Source organism: Artibeus jamaicensis, unplaced genomic scaffold, assembly GCF_021234435.1.
Source record: "Artibeus jamaicensis isolate MK-2021 breed Jamaican fruit bat unplaced genomic scaffold, CSHL_Jam_final scaffold_3151, whole genome shotgun sequence".
Classification (NCBI taxonomy): domain Eukaryota; kingdom Metazoa; phylum Chordata; class Mammalia; order Chiroptera; family Phyllostomidae; genus Artibeus; species Artibeus jamaicensis.
The window spans coordinates 4,560,914-4,576,331 of record NW_026522037.1 but is presented as its reverse complement, the minus strand read 5'-3'; the positions used below and the strand labels follow the sequence as shown (position 1 = coordinate 4,576,331).

The following is a 15,418-nucleotide window of genomic DNA, read 5'->3' as shown; positions in this document are numbered from 1 at the left end:
TTGTTGTCATGGTTACCCGGGACCGTTTCTGAGGCCAGAATGTTTTGAAGGAGGGCAGCCCTGAGCTGGGTATCCTGGGTTTCTGAGTAGGCAACGGAGCCAAGAGAATTGCTTCCCCCTTCCTTCTCCCACGCTCCTAGTTCCTAACCAGGAGCGTGGTATCTACACTGATCACTCCAGCTTAATAAGCCCAGCCCAACCCTGCTGCCCACGACTGTTACAGTTTTACAGGATCAGGCTGCCCTAGCAGCACCCTGACTGTGGCTCCGGAGTGCCTCCTCCCCCTGCAAACCCACACAGGTTCCTGGATTCACTCATGCATGCAGCTGCTTCTCAGCAAAAGACATCTGTGAGCAGTTCTCTGCATTTAATAGATTAATAAGGAACCGACATTTCTGAAAACCTCCTATGAGCCCAGCACTTTGCATGTATCTCATGTAATTTACCAACCTCGTGCGGGAGGAAATATCATTCGCACTTTATCTCTGAGGAGCCAGGGGCTTGTAGAGGGGATGCCTGAGGCTGTACAACAGGAAGTGGCAGAGCTGGGATTCAAATTCAGGTGCGTAGATTCCAGAGATAGTCAGTTAGTCAGTCCTCTTTGCTCCAAGCCGTGGCTGCCATTTTAGCCACTGAGAATTGGTAGCTCCAAAGACTCTCAGCCATCTACTGGGCACTGAGCATTCATTCATTCATTCATTCAATAAACATGTCCTGAGTCTGCTCTGTCCCAGCCCTTCTGCTGGCTACCAGAGACAGAAAGATAAATCAGACACAAACTTTGCCCTCAGGAAACGAACCCACTGACCACCAGCAGTATTTACAAAGGGAAATCTATCAGATGCTAGAGAAGGGGGCAAGTCAGTAACCAACCTGGAGGAAAAGACACCTAACCTAACCAAGCTAAGTCTGGGCAATAAAGAGCAGAGTAAGCCCCTGTCCCTGCGCTGTGGGTATGAACACACGCAGTCGAGTCGCAGAGATGAGATGCACTGTGACACGATGCAAGGGAATAAAATTACTAAGGCTCTAACAGGTGCTGTACCTGGAAGTGCTGGGGGATTGAAAAACAGGCGGCAGAAGTAGCAGCCGTTGAGCAAAGGCTACAGAAATGAAGTAGAAGCCATCTTTGTTCATAAGAGTCTCCTTGAAGGTCTATGATCTCTCTTTTATCCCTACTCTCGTCATAGCCACTTCTGGCACTACTCTGACTTCTTTTTTTTCCATTTTTTTTATTTCCTGCTAAAGGAAAACACTCACTTACTCTGCATCTTTAAGGCTGGTGCTGAAGCAAGGTACTAACCCACACCCTCATGGCAGTCGTAGTGTGGGAATGTACCAAGACGAACAAGACCTTGAGCAGCAGCAAGTGGGAATAAAAGAAGCCAAGCTAAATAAGAAAGTTTGAGAGATGTGAGCTCCAAAACAAAAGGCAGAAGGAATGCCATCATTCAGACTCACAAAGGGGACTGTCATTCAGGAAAGACAAGGTCCGCTCTGCAAAGAGCTCACAGTTGAGCACAGGTCTGGCCAACGTAAGCAACCATTACAATGTATTGTGATAAAAAACCAAAAAACCATGAGATGTATACAGGGGCATGGATGCTTAGAGAGAATTCAGAAGACAGAGTGGGTAGATTTTGAACTGATTTCTAAAACTAAATAGAGGTTTGCCAGGTGCAGAAGACAGGAAGGGTGTGGTGTGTTTGGAGGGAGGTGAGACGTTATGATTTATGATGGCCCACAGAAGTGCAGAAGCCTTGAATACCGAACTTAGGCAAGGCAATGGGTAGCCATAGAAGAGATCTGAGCAGGTAAGGATTTCCAAAACTGCAAGATTTTCGTTTTGAAAATGTCCCTCTGCTACAGCACGTAAAGTGCACTAGAAGGGGGTGGGGATGAGGGATCAGCCACCGGCGCCTCGGGCAGCTGTATCTCTGCGCCTGAAGGCACACCAGAGCTGAGCCAGGGTGGGGGTGGGGATGGGGTGGGGGTGGGGGAATGGGAGGTGAAGGGAGAGTCACGCGTGAGGTCTAAATCCAGGAGAGGGACGTAGTACGCAGTTCTAAGCACCACCTAGCTGCTGGGAAGACTCCTTCTGGGGCGGAGCTCGGGCCAAAGCAAGTAACGCCTGGAGAACCACCTTTACTGTGGGCAGTCCTTCCGTTCATCCCTGTTTTCGAGGGTCGCCACTCCGATCCCCAACACCGATCCCCAACACCTTGACTCTTTTTTGTGGTGCTCAAGGAATCTGTTGTCTTCCGCGCGTCTCTGCATGCTACCCTAGCAAAGTGTGGTTAGGGAAGACGAACAGCGAAGGAGGCCTTTGCCCACACTAAAGATGGCGACCTGCTGCGCTCTCTCTGCTTCGGAGTGCTGGCTCCCGGCAGTCGGCTTCACTGGGAGAGGCACAGCGGAAGGGGCGTCTCTCGAGGTACCTTTTCGACCTTCCTGGGCGGGGACACGAGTGGAGGGGCGTGGCCTAGTCTAAATGTTAACAGTTGATTGGTCCCCAGGCAGGTGGGCGGTGTGTCTGCGGTGCCCCACCCCTCCCTCTTCGAACCGGAAGTGTCTCTCGGTCTTTCCAGCTGGTTGTCATTTCACTCGGCTCGGTCCTTAGGAGAAGGACTCAGCCGCGGCTGCGGGACCGGGCACCGGGAGGCGGTGGTGCCGGCGGCGGCGGCGGTGGCAGCGGAGACGGCAGAGGAGAAAGAGGAGGAAAAAGGAGAGAAGACGAGCCAGGCGGAGTCCGCAACAACAACCGCGGGGACTGCGGGACCGGGGTAAAGCGACGGAGGCGGCGGCGACGACGACGACGACGACGACGGCCCAGCAACCGTGAGGAGAAACAAAAGCCTTCTAAATTATAGTTAAAAAAAAGTCTTGGGGGAAAAAGAGAGAGCAAAGCGGGGAGGCCCTTCTCTTTTAGGATAACTACACTAGTGGGGTTTTCCTTTTCTTCCCTCTTTCTTCCCCCCGCTGCGGAGAATCGAACTGAGAGAACCGAACAAACCGCCCCTGGGTCCCATGAGGGGAAAAAACCCCGGAGCCGCAGAGAGGGGAAGAGGCCGAAACCGCCGGACCTTCCAGGTCGCCCCCTCGGTGCCCGCACGCCCGGGCCGCCGGCTCGTCCTCATCCAGTCTTGCTAATCCTTCTCCATCGCGACCCCCCTCGGAGGGAGAAACGGGTGTTTCCAACCCATTTCATGGGGGAGAGGAAGCCGGGGGGGAGCCCAGGAGCAGCGACCGCAGCGAGATCTGCACCCAGAGCCTCAGGAACAGCCCCCGAGGCCCAAACTGCACACCGTGAACGAGCAGAAACAGGGCCAGGAGCCGCAGAAGCCTCCCTGCGATCATCTTCCCATTAGTCGATGCCGCTTTCCTCGCCGGCCACCAGGAACTCACCTCCCGCCCCAGATAATCTAATATAATCTATCTATATATATAAATATATAATATATAATGTCCTTAAATTATTCCTGATTTTTTTAACCAAGCTGCCAAGAAAAGAAACGTATTCTCCCTTCTAGCCCTATTCTAATTTTTATGTGAGTGAATCTAAACTGCTGAGGAAGACCCTATGTGATTGTTAAATTATATCTATATATTTTTACTCCGCGCAATGCTTATTCTTCTACGTGTATAGATGCTTGAGAAGCTGTGTTTTTGTCATTCATGTGCATTTTCCTTTGGAAAAAGAAAGCGCCTATTTTACTAACCAAAGACTTGATTTTTACCCTCTTCGTTTTTATTCCCTCCTAGAAATAAGCCCAGTTGGATTCATGTCAATGTTTTAAGAGATTTTGATTTTTCAGTGGTTTTTTTTTCCCCCCTTTCCGAGACCAGAATTCCAAATCAGAACTATTTAGGGTGACAAGCTGCGGATCTTTGAGCTAGCTATAAATAAGACATTTCAAACAAACACATTTGGGGTAGAGGCTACAAAGGCGTGAGACATCAGGTTGTCGGGAGTTTTTTTTGTTGTTGTTGTAAAATTCTGCTCCTAAAAATAATAAATGGGGGATTACGGGTTTGGAGTGCTAGTGCAAAGCAACACTGGGAATAAATCTGCTTTTCCGGTCCGGTTCCATCCGCACCTACAGCCTCCACACCATCACCAAAATGCCACCCCCAGCCCTGCTGCTTTTATAAATAATAACACAGCTGCCAATGGCAGCAGCGCCGGCTCAGCTTGGCTCTTTCCTGCTCCTGCCGCCCACAACATTCAGGATGAGATCTTGGGGTCAGAAAAGGCAAAAAGTCAGCAGCCAGAACAGCAAGACCCTTTGGACAAGCAGCAGCTCTCCCCCAGTCCAGGTCAGGAAGCTGGAATACTGCCGGAAACCGAGAAGGCGAAATCGGAAGAAAACCAAGGGGACAGCTCTTCAGAAAGCGGTAGCGGGAAGGAGAAAATCAGAATCGAGTCACCAGTGTTGACAGGGTTTGATTATCAAGAAGCCGCAGGGCTAGGTACTTCCACCCAACCTCTGACATCCAGTGCATCGTCTCTTACCGGTTTCAGTAACTGGTCAGCCGCCATCGCGCCTTCCTCCTCTACAATCATCAACGAAGATGCCAGTTTCTTTCACCAGGGAGGGGTCCCAGCTGCTTCAGCTAATAACGGTGCTCTGTTGTTTCAAAATTTCCCCCATCACGTCAGCCCTGGCTTCGGGGGCAGCTTCTCCCCTCAAATCGGGCCTCTCTCACAGCACCACCCTCATCATCCTCACTTCCAGCATCATCACAGCCAGCATCAGCAGCAAAGGAGGTCTCCTGCCAGTCCCCACCCGCCACCTTTCACACACAGAAATGCTGCTTTTAACCAGCTGCCGCATCTGGCGAATAATCTTAACAAACCCCCCTCTCCGTGGAGCAGCTACCAGAGCCCCTCTCCTACACCCTCCTCCTCCTGGAGCCCAGGAGGTGGTGGATATGGTGGCTGGGGAGGTTCCCAAGGCCGCGACCACCGCAGGGGGCTGAATGGAGGAATAACGCCCCTGAATTCCATCTCGCCTTTGAAGAAAAATTTTGCAAGCAATCATATTCAGCTCCAGAAGTACGCTCGCCCCAGCTCTGCCTTTGCTCCTAAGTCCTGGATGGAGGATAGCTTGAACAGGGCTGACAACATTTTTCCTTTTCCGGTAAGATTGTGTTCCACCAAGAGATTAAGATGAATAAGGAAAGAGCGTGGTGTGGTGTCTGACTAAGAGCGTTTGACTTGTCCGTGTTCATATCAGAGCTCTTCTTAGAATATGAGTTAGTTACCAGCCAGTGTTCGGGCAGGGGAGGAGTGTGATTTGGAACAAAACGCTCAGCTGTTTCTTTGCTAAATTTCTCATTGTAATCTTCCCAATGGATAATTGTGTGACTTGGTATAATTCATACCAGGTAGTTTAGTGATGTCGTAATTATGAACTGGAATACCTGGAATACCTCTGATTCTAGAGAATCAGGGTTGGTTTTTCCCTGCTTATTTATATGGGAGTAAATACGACAGGGATACAAACTCTTTCGTCTGTGGAAACTGATGAGCATTTTCTACCCAAATGCAGTAACTCTACAACCAAAAAATTCCTTTTTCTCTGCTGTAAGGCGGTGAGTTACTGAAAACCAGCTCTTAAATTGCAGTTCTCTCACTGCTTGTATTTTAAACCTGGGACCACTCTGAACCAGGCAGTCTGAACTCGGTAATTTCCTTTGAAACCTCTTTGCAATTTCTGACCTGCCGAGTGTCAGCAAGGGCGACTAGAGAAATTATCTAAGTCTCTCCTTCATGCCCATTTATTTTTGAATACTGTGAAACTGTAGATCTCAGAGTGACTCTTCTACTGATGCCTTTTCACCCATTTGTTTCTTTTCCAGTGTTAACACTAGGGGTGTAGATAATTAACCATGCCTAATAATAGATCCAGGCCAAGATCACTTGTCTTTCTCGCCACCAGTGTATCCTTGTTCTGCAAGAGTCACATTTGTTTGATGTTTCTGAATTAATGAGCAGCCAGTCCAGTCGAGAGCTATGGGACACAGGGAATTTCATAGTTAACTGAACATCAAATGCCCCACTGAATTTGTGTATTTTGAGAGTATGATCATTTATATGTGTTTAGGAAATTTCTGTGAGGTGGTAAGCTAACATTGAATCAGTCCTCACAAGCCCACAAGGTAAGTTCAGTGATTATCCCATTTTACAGATGAGAAAATTGAGAATCAGAAAGCTATAATAACTTCCCCAGCAGCGCATAGCTGGTAAGAGTACAAACTCTAGGTTAAAAAACAAAAATTAAAAATACATCTATGTACACGTATGAGTACACATACATAATGCTATAGCTGGAGTGTTATTTTAGAGATCTTTCTGCAAGGGCTACCACAGATTAAATGCAGAATTTGTCTTAATAGTTTACCTAGTGGTGGGGGAAGTTTGCCAAGAAAACACTGTGTCATTCCAAGGAAGTAAATATCCCCCCCTGTAAGGATTCAGGTGTAGTGGTTAAGATGTAACTTAAAGTATTTGGTTACATTTAGTTTTAGATTTTTTTAAAGTAATTTTTTTGCATAAGTATGAAAAAGCTGTTGGCTTCTGCTTTTAGAAAGGGATTTCACTCAAATTGAAGAGAGAAATTACTGCGTGTTAGTGGTCAAAGACTGTTTAAAACATTGACAAGCCCATGAAGTCAATTTTTTAAAAGTTGGTTTTGCTATTTCTTTGAGCATAAATTTAAGGGGAATTTAATGCAAAGGCAACTTTTATGAATTATATATTGCTAATTTAAAAAATCTAAGATAGCATTTTATACATTTTAACTGGATTAAGTGGCTCAGAATTGAATATTGAATGTACTGTTACTATCCTTTCTTATTTGCTACTATTCACTGATGGAACAACTTCATGGTTTATTTTCCCTTCTCCGTTTACTGATTTTGGTAAAGGTTTGCTTTGGGAAAAGTAAAAATTTCAGAAAATGAACAAACTGTACATGTATGTACCTGACTAATATTTTTATGGCACTAATAGAACGTGATTAAAAAGTGACATTTTTCAATCAGTTGGTTTCTTGAGAGATTAAGCTGGCTTATGAAATAATAATAAAATAGAATAAGATGGATACTAAAAGATACTGTTAGAAACGAACTCTTCCCTCAGAATTGTTGTCTATAATGCTGAGGATGGCCAGGGTGAGTCAGTACACCTGGCTGAAAGATAGTAGGATTCTAAAAAATGCTGCCGATTTCTGCTCACAGTTTTTTTAGAGAGATCGGGGGAGAGGGAGAGCCAGAGATGGCGTTCACACTCGTGTGCATGCGCGTGTGAGCTCCAGCATTGGGGCAATTTGAAAGTCGTAATCAACATAAGTGATTTGAGAAAATCCTGATGGCATGAAATCCCCAGTTGGGTTTGGGAAATAGCATAAGTTAGTAATTGGAGGCTGTGGTGCCTACTTACTTGAATGAATGCAGTTCTATGTGTGTGTGTGTATGTGTGTGTATGTATTAACAATTATTCTTTTGAATTATTTGGGACAAAAAATTGTTTGGCGTTGATACCAATTGGTTAACTTTGATATGACAAAACTTGAAGGAACATTTATGTGCCTGGGAGTCAGGAGCCGTGGCCTGTGTTCTGACCCTATGAGTATCGGAGCATTGGGAGGATTTGGTTTCCTCATAAAATGTGGAGGTGACCTGGGAGATTCCTAAATCCCTCTCCATCCTAAAACAAGCTACTGCGAAATTTGAACTCCTGCTACCACAATCCACTCTTAAAAAAAAAAACAAAAACAAAAACTCACTGCTATCTTATTTAAACCTATTACCTTGAACGCTATTAATTTTTGGAAAGATCTTTTATAGAAATCAGTCATTCAATTTCAATTGCTATTAGAAAAAACTTCCTTAGGTGTAAGAGATCTTTAAATTGCTCACAAACATTACAGAATAGAGTTTACATATAATACTGGTATTCAAGCAAAGGCTAGCATGATAGTGTTATATCAAAAGGAAATCAGTTACCTGAAATGTAACTAATAGTAGGCACTGTTCATTTTAATTTGAAATGAATCAGAATGGGTTTTATGTTTTTTAGTGTAGGTTTGAACACATGCAGTGAATTAAGATGAGTGGTAACATTTTTAATTGGTCCTTCTGGCCAGTCCTGACCTCTTTGTTTCCATGTTTTGGAGCAGGAACAAAGATCCCAAATATCTGAATAATCCTCTAAATACATCATATGACAAGGCATTATATTTGGGGATTTTTTGGTATTAAAATCTGTTTCTAAGTTATACTCATTTAACTTAAATATTTCATTGTGTGAATTCAGATAATACATCTCAAATCCAGGTTTCAGATACACCTAAACTATTAGATATTTAATAAAATAACACACCTATGATATTCTAAGTGTTTTACATTTATTTACTCATTTAATTCATTCAACAATCACACAGGTAGGAATTATTATTACTATTCACACACAAGATTTGGCTCCAACATTTTGCCGAAGTGCCTCTTTACACGGAGGTAATACAGGTGGGGAGGATGGGGCTGAACGGGGAAAGAAACGCTTCCCAGAGCTTGTAAGTTAGAGGAAAAGTTTTAGAGAATAATGGCTACATGATGGTCAAAAGCTGATTATAGATAACATTTTGCAAGTAGAAAATTATAGAACACATTTACTTACCAGCTTTTAAATGTTAAACTTAGACAGCATTCAAGTGAATTTTTTTCCTGTGTTTTCAGCACATATCACATGCCAGGCACTGAGCTAGCTAGGTGCTTTCACATGTACTTCTTATGTAAGATTCCTCAGTCCCGTGAGGTCTGGTTTTATTGTCCCCATTTCAAAATGAAGAAACAAGGTCTGTGTTCATGTGACTGCGGACATGATTTGACCTTTGCATGAAGCAGGGACAAAATCTGCCCCATCCTGTCAAGCACATCCTGGAATTCTGTGGTCCGGACCAGATAGTGGGTTGAGGCACCAGACAGTTATTATGTTTGGATACGGCATTTCTTTGGAGGGGAGCCTAGATCTTCTGTCCTTCTGGGAAAGGAAAGGGGAATTGGTACCGTCTATTCTGGTACTCTCTCTGTCCTCAGCTCGGCTGTGTTCTCACCTCTGTCAGCTACGAACCAGGAAGTAGGCGGAAGAAGAGGGGACAAAATTTGTCGCATGGACAGCACTCACACTGGGTGGATGGGGAGACATGTCAGGACTGGGGATCATTTGCTCTTACTTTAGGACACTGTCACCGTGGATTTGTTGTCCCAACTGGGCAAGTAATTCATGTCTCCTCAGTACTTCTCCTTGTGTTGTCAGTTTACTGGTCCTCAAAGTTGGATGTGCCGTTTTACCTTTTAAAGCAAAGTTGACCGCGTTGCTTTAGTTTCCAAAGTCATGGTAAAGTATTCCATTGTCTGAAGTGCAACCTCATTACATTTTTTGTTTTTAATATAGTTCCAAAAGAGATTCTTGCATAGGAAACATTGTCTTTGACTTTGTATTTATTTATATTAGAAAAGGGGAAACAATTTTTTTTTTTCTACTGAAAAGTATAGGCTGGATCATCTGGCTCTGGCAGAATTGAGATACTGGAAAAACTTCGGAAAAAGCCTGCCAGATTCAGTTTTACACCTTTTTCTAGAAAGCCTTTTAACCAGGTTTAATTGGTTTTCTGGTGGAATAGACTGTGGGTGGGGTAGAGTTTTTTCGATTATGTTTGGTTGCCGTCTTCAGAGAAGCCATGGAAAATGATCAACACATTGCTTAGCATCTTTCAGGAAAAGCGTGTTTGTTGCAAGCCTGCTGAATGTGTGTTTTGCTACTTGCAACGGGAAAGATGCTACTTACTTAGTTCATGAGTGTAAACTTTTGAGAGTAATCCTCGTTGGTGTTCAGGAGAAAGACATAGAAAACCAATCTTTAATATTAACATACATCTACTTTGAATTTTAAAGTCTAAGGTTATTTTGCTTAGGACTTTTCTCAGTCTGGCTCTAAGGAACATCAGCTTGGAGATCCATTAACACATTGTTTTAGCCCTTGGCCGTTGCACCTTGGGTTTTGGTGCCGGGGGCAGAGAAGAATCTGTGTGTCAGCTGTTTTCTCTTCAGGGCCCACGGAGCCCGTAACCTTAGCCTTTATTTTAATTTTTCCTGACAAAACTCATTTTATTTTCTGTTTTAATTGTTCAAAGAAAATTGTTCTTGCAGAAATTAAGGTATATGTTACCATGATACATTTATAGCAATATTTATTTTTTTAACTTCAAGTGTTGATTCTCATCACGTTTTATATTATTAAAACAGAAGGAGTTCCACTTTGAGGTTTTCAGAAAATTCTTAGTAGATAGAAAGATAAAAGTGTAAACCCTATTTTTAATCAGTTTCTCAGGGTGAAGCTTGGATAATTACCGAGAAAGGCTATGTTGTGAGTCCAGAAATGTAGGAGAGTGAAGCGCAGGCTCTGGATCCAGACATAAGTTTGACTCTGAACTTAATTAGCTCTGTGACCTTGAGCAAATTGCTTAAATCCAGGAAGACAGTGCCTCATCAGGATAATAACACCTGACAGTGAAGGGTTATTGCGAGGTGCCTTGAGTATACGGCCATATTAGATGGCTTATTTTTTTTAATTTAAAGTATGGATTGCTAATATTGAATAAAACCATGAAATTAAAATAATTACAAATGTAGCTTGGACATCTGTGAACAGTTTGAACAGGCCTTAGGATTGTATTACATGCATTTTGCCTCTCAGAGAACTACTTTTGAATAAGCTAGAAGCAACCAGGACAGATAAACCTTTAGCAGAATTATTAACGTTCTCAAAGCGAAGTTTTATAGTTGTAGATGTCCCTAAACTTTCCTTAGCACTGGTAGCCTTTCAGTATTTTGAAAGATTTTGCCTATATTTATTATTTTCAGAAACTTAAAACATTTGCATATATTAAAGAAAATTACATTTTAATGGAAAATTTGTGATTCTTTTTGATAAAGCCAGGAAAAGATAGCATAGATTTGGGTATATTTTGGCTTTTATCCTGAAATTGAGTTTTGTTTTTCATATTTTAATTAATTTAGTTATCACATACATATTGCGCACCTGCTTTGTTATGGCTAAGCATAGGACCAGACATCTCAGAAAAACCGGTTTGATTTGGTTTATTCAGTGTATTTCTGACCTGTGCTAATCTTTGAGCGATACCAAACATGCATTTTTTTCTCATTATAAGCAAATTAGTAACTGGCCCAAATAGGTTCCTTTTATTTTTGTTCATGAGCTGTTTAAACTTAAAGTAAACTAACATATTCAGCTTTAGGTATAAAAAACCCCCATTGTGTAAATGGCATTTGTAAATATTTTATTAATGGTCACATTTACAAATATATACTTGCACAAGCTTCCTTGTAAACAGATGTGCTTATTTAAGTTTGGTGACAAAATGGCACCACAAAAAGCACATGGGGACCCTCGGGTGTCAGAGAGTGGGTCCCGTTATCTGTCTGACAAGAACTCCATCGGCCACACTGATGTTTACAAACCGAGTGATTAAAGTTTACAACCTTAAGCTGGACAAGTACTTTCCATATTGTTCGGGCAGTTTCTATTTGCTAAATGTTTACCAGCTGCATCCCAATCATAATCCCTCAGTATTATAACCTGTTTATTTACTTATGTTAATCCTTACCCAAAAACATGTTTTTTGATTTTAGAGAGAGAGGAAGGGAGAGAGAAAGAGGGAGAAACACTGATGTGAAACAGCTGTCACCTGCCTCCCATGCACCCCAGCCAGGTGTCAGATCCACAACCCAGGCCCGTGCCCTGACTGGGAACCAAACAAACCCTCAGCCTTTTGGTGTGTGGGATGATGCCCCAATCAACTAAGCCACCTGGCCAGGGCAGTATTCTATATTTGAAAGCCATATTTATATTTAAATATCCTTCCAGTTGTTTTTGAGGATTGCATCAAATGCTAGTCAGTGAAATAGCAGCTGTCATCTTGACAGTCTGTGAGATCCTTAAAAAACCCCAAACAAAACCCAACAGAAGAACGTTGCTACTCAGAAGAATCTCCTGATTACAGTCTGGGAGTCAGACCCTGGTTCCAGACGCGGCTCTGCCGTGCACTAGCTGCGTGACCTCGGGCAGACTGCCCCGCCCCCCTGACCCTCCGCTTTCTCATGTCTTTTGTCTTGTCTTCCTGAGGGTAAAATGAACGACGTCTAATATTTAGCTTCCAAAAGGTTTTGGTGTTATAAGAAAGCAAATTGTCAAATAGAAAGATTCAATCTCTTGCAAATAGCACAATTTCATCAAATGTGGAAACCATCGAATACTGGGTGTATGGTAATTTTAAAGAAGAATTCTATGAACTGAACTCTAATTTTAAAAAATAAAGGCGCTGTAGTTAAATATGAAGGGGAATCAGCCTAGATGATGCTTTCATGTTGAAACGTTTAGTGGCCAAATGTTTTGGTTTTTTTTTTCCTCTTTGGGTAAAAGTTTTTACCCCTGTGTCTTTCCAGTTGATTAAATATGGAAAAGTTTTAGCATATTCAACAGGAGACAGAATAGAGCCAACCCTGTGTGCCTGTCACCTGGTCTCACCAATGGTCAGCTCCCGGACGGTCCTCTTTCACCTGTCCTCCTAATCCTCTCCCTCCCTTTCATGTTATTTTGAAGAAATTCCCAGATTTTGTATCGATTTCATTTGTAAATGGTTTAGTCTATGTTTCTAAAACATAAGGAGTTTTTGCCCTTAAAAACAAAAACATGTTCTCTTTAGCTGTTTTCAAGATAAAGAAATTGAAGCAAGGCCCCCATTTCTGCTGAATGTGCTCGGCCAGTCTCAGCAATCACGTGGCGCCCGTCTTTCAGGAAGCCGCCTTCTGGGCGGAGAAGGGTGCAGGTGGTCATGCGGGCATCACAGAAAAAAAACACCAAAACATCAGCCGGGGACCAAACCTTTCAGAGGAGATCGGCCTGTTTTCCTCTCTCCGCCGAGTCAGCCTTTCCCGAGGCTCGTCTTCTGTGGTCTTGTCGGAGGGTCCCTGGAAGGAGACTGAGCAGGCCGTGACTGAGAGCTTTTGGGGTGACTATTTCTGTTTCTTAAGAGGAATTTAGAGGTCCGGGGTCTCTTGCAGGCCTTTGGACTGCGTCAAACCTTCTCATCTCTTACTCTGTTTCAACCCACAAACATTTGACCAGGCCAGTGGTCCCTGGGTGGGGTCGCATGAGCAAGGCAAGGGTGCTGTTTCTCCTTATGAAATGTACTGTTGCCTGAATGTTGAGAAGTACCTTCTGCTTAAGAGACTCAGGAGAGCTAAGGATGTGGGGGTGGGAGCCGTGAGGGCCCGGAGGGGCTGGCTCTGGGCATGCGCCGCTTTTGGACAGTTACTGCCAGGGCTCATAGAAGAGAAGTCGTGACATGGATTAGAAGCCCTGTAGGACATGCACCCCAACTTAGGAATAAAGAGTGTACATGTGAGGGCCATTCTTTCCAACTGACTCTGGACCCGATCAGGCCTGGTAGACACGGAGTGGACGCAGTTGGACAGCCAGGAGGGGCCAGAGAGGGGGACTGGCCAGAATAGTGGACATTCCTTCGTTCCTTAGGGATGAATCGTAGTAGTTACCTACCTACTTCCTCAGCCTGAATAGTTTAGTAGGTAGGCTAAATCCTAGACTGATATTTTTGGGTTTATAGATTTTTGGCTCACGTGGCCGATCTCTATGAAAATGGCCTCTGGGAAATATCACAAAACAGCTGAATTAGTTAGCTGCAAAGCACACTGAATTGAAAATGCTAGTTTCGATTTCTTTGCCTTTGCACCAGAGATAAGGGGCAGAGGGAGTATTTACTGAAAAGGTCATTAACTTCGGGGCACTGTTCCCAGGTTGACACATACCTCACCTCATTTGTCCTCGCCACACCCTTACAAGGAAGGCGTTATCCTCATTTTGCTGATGAAATCAAGGTTCAGAGATGCCACCCTGTAAAGATCACCTGTCTAGTAAGTGATGATTTAAACACGGGTCTTGGAGTAGATTTGAATGATTTCTCTCTGCCAGGCAAGGTGAGAATGAAGAAATAGTCAACGCAAGAAGGGGACTGTTGATCCAGGAACTGGTAATCAAGTCTAGAATGCCAGTTTGTTTTTTGAATACAATTAAGTGGTGACAAAATATGTTTATTTACCATTTGAAAGATTTCTGGTTCTCAAAATGAGTGTGGTTTCTTTAGTCGAGGTGGACTAAGAACAAATTTTCTCAGCCTTTCTAAAGAGATCGGGTTTGTCAGTTTCCATGGGAGTGAATGGGGCTACCGGCCCAATCAGGGTGATACACGGAAGATATTCATTCCTTTGGTTGTAGTTTATCACTCTCTTAGGGAGCATCTGGTAGCCTAAGGTCTGTTAAGACTCTTTGCCTTCATTTAAAAATGGTCATAATGAGAAGCGTGAGATGTTACTAAATGTGCAGATACTTACCTCTTTGACTTTAACCTCTAACACTTGTTCTTAGAATTCAGGCCCTGTATGTAGTGAAGGATTACATGTCTTGCAGGTGTCAATAGACTGAAATTTCTAGGTTAGACAAGACTCATCCAAATGGACCACTTCTCTGAGCTTCTGCCCTGAAGTCAGACTCTACCGCTTATTGCGTGACTTCGATGGCAATTAGTTAACTTCTCTCAGCTTCGCTTGCCTAAAATGGGGATGGTTATAGTACCCACCTCACCTGATGCTTGTGAGGAGCTAATTTATGTAAATGATATATAACTCACGTGAGATGCACGACACCAGGTCAGAAGGAACGTGTTAGCTGCTGTGTATCGGTGGTGATGGTGATCATGGACTGACTGTATGCTGTTTGTATGCTACAATCCGTGACTGCTGGGATGAGTGGAGGTCAGGGTCCAATGGGGAGATAGCCAAAAAGGAGCTTGTCAATATCACGTAGGATGTCAGCATGCTAGGGGGACATGCGGGGGGAAAGGGACTTGTGCCCATGCAAGAATGTGAGGGTCACCTGGGAGTGGCATCTTGAAAGTCTACCATGTGGTCAGCCTTTAACGTCTACGGGCTTAAATATTCAATCCAAGAAGAATATTTACATTTTGGAAAATCTTGGATAAAAACGCTTATAGTTAGTGACCTTTGATGAATTACAGGTCTGCTGGCATCTCAAACTTCCTATTTATTTAGGCACCTCTTTGGCACACTGGCATAGACTTCACCTTCAAAACAAAGTATTTTCCTTTCCTTTGTTCACTGGGCAAAATTTAAGCCAGAAAGGGAAACTTCCATAGGCTGGTACAGACACGTAGTGATCTGAGAAGTGCCGATCACAGTAATGTTGGTCTTTACAGGAACAGAATAAGTAGAGGGAGGAGCTGGATTTTGGCTTTGGTTC

General features: G+C 43.6%; 1 protein-coding gene across 2 annotated transcripts in view; it reads left to right on the top strand.

Moving 5' to 3' along the window:
* The first annotated feature begins 2,586 nt into the window (after positions 1-2,586).
* Positions 2,587-15,418, top strand: part of CPEB4 (cytoplasmic polyadenylation element binding protein 4) — a 56,661-nt gene continuing 43,829 nt past the window's right edge. Inside the window, exon 1 of one of the 2 annotated variants that reach the window (XM_037127925.2) lies at positions 2,587-5,141. In XM_037127925.2, the coding sequence (XP_036983820.1) occupies positions 4,017-5,141 (1,125 nt within the window). In that variant the 5' untranslated portion in view covers positions 2,587-4,016. The remainder of the gene's footprint in view (positions 5,142-15,418) is intronic. The other variant, XM_037127926.2, reaches the window with a different exon arrangement.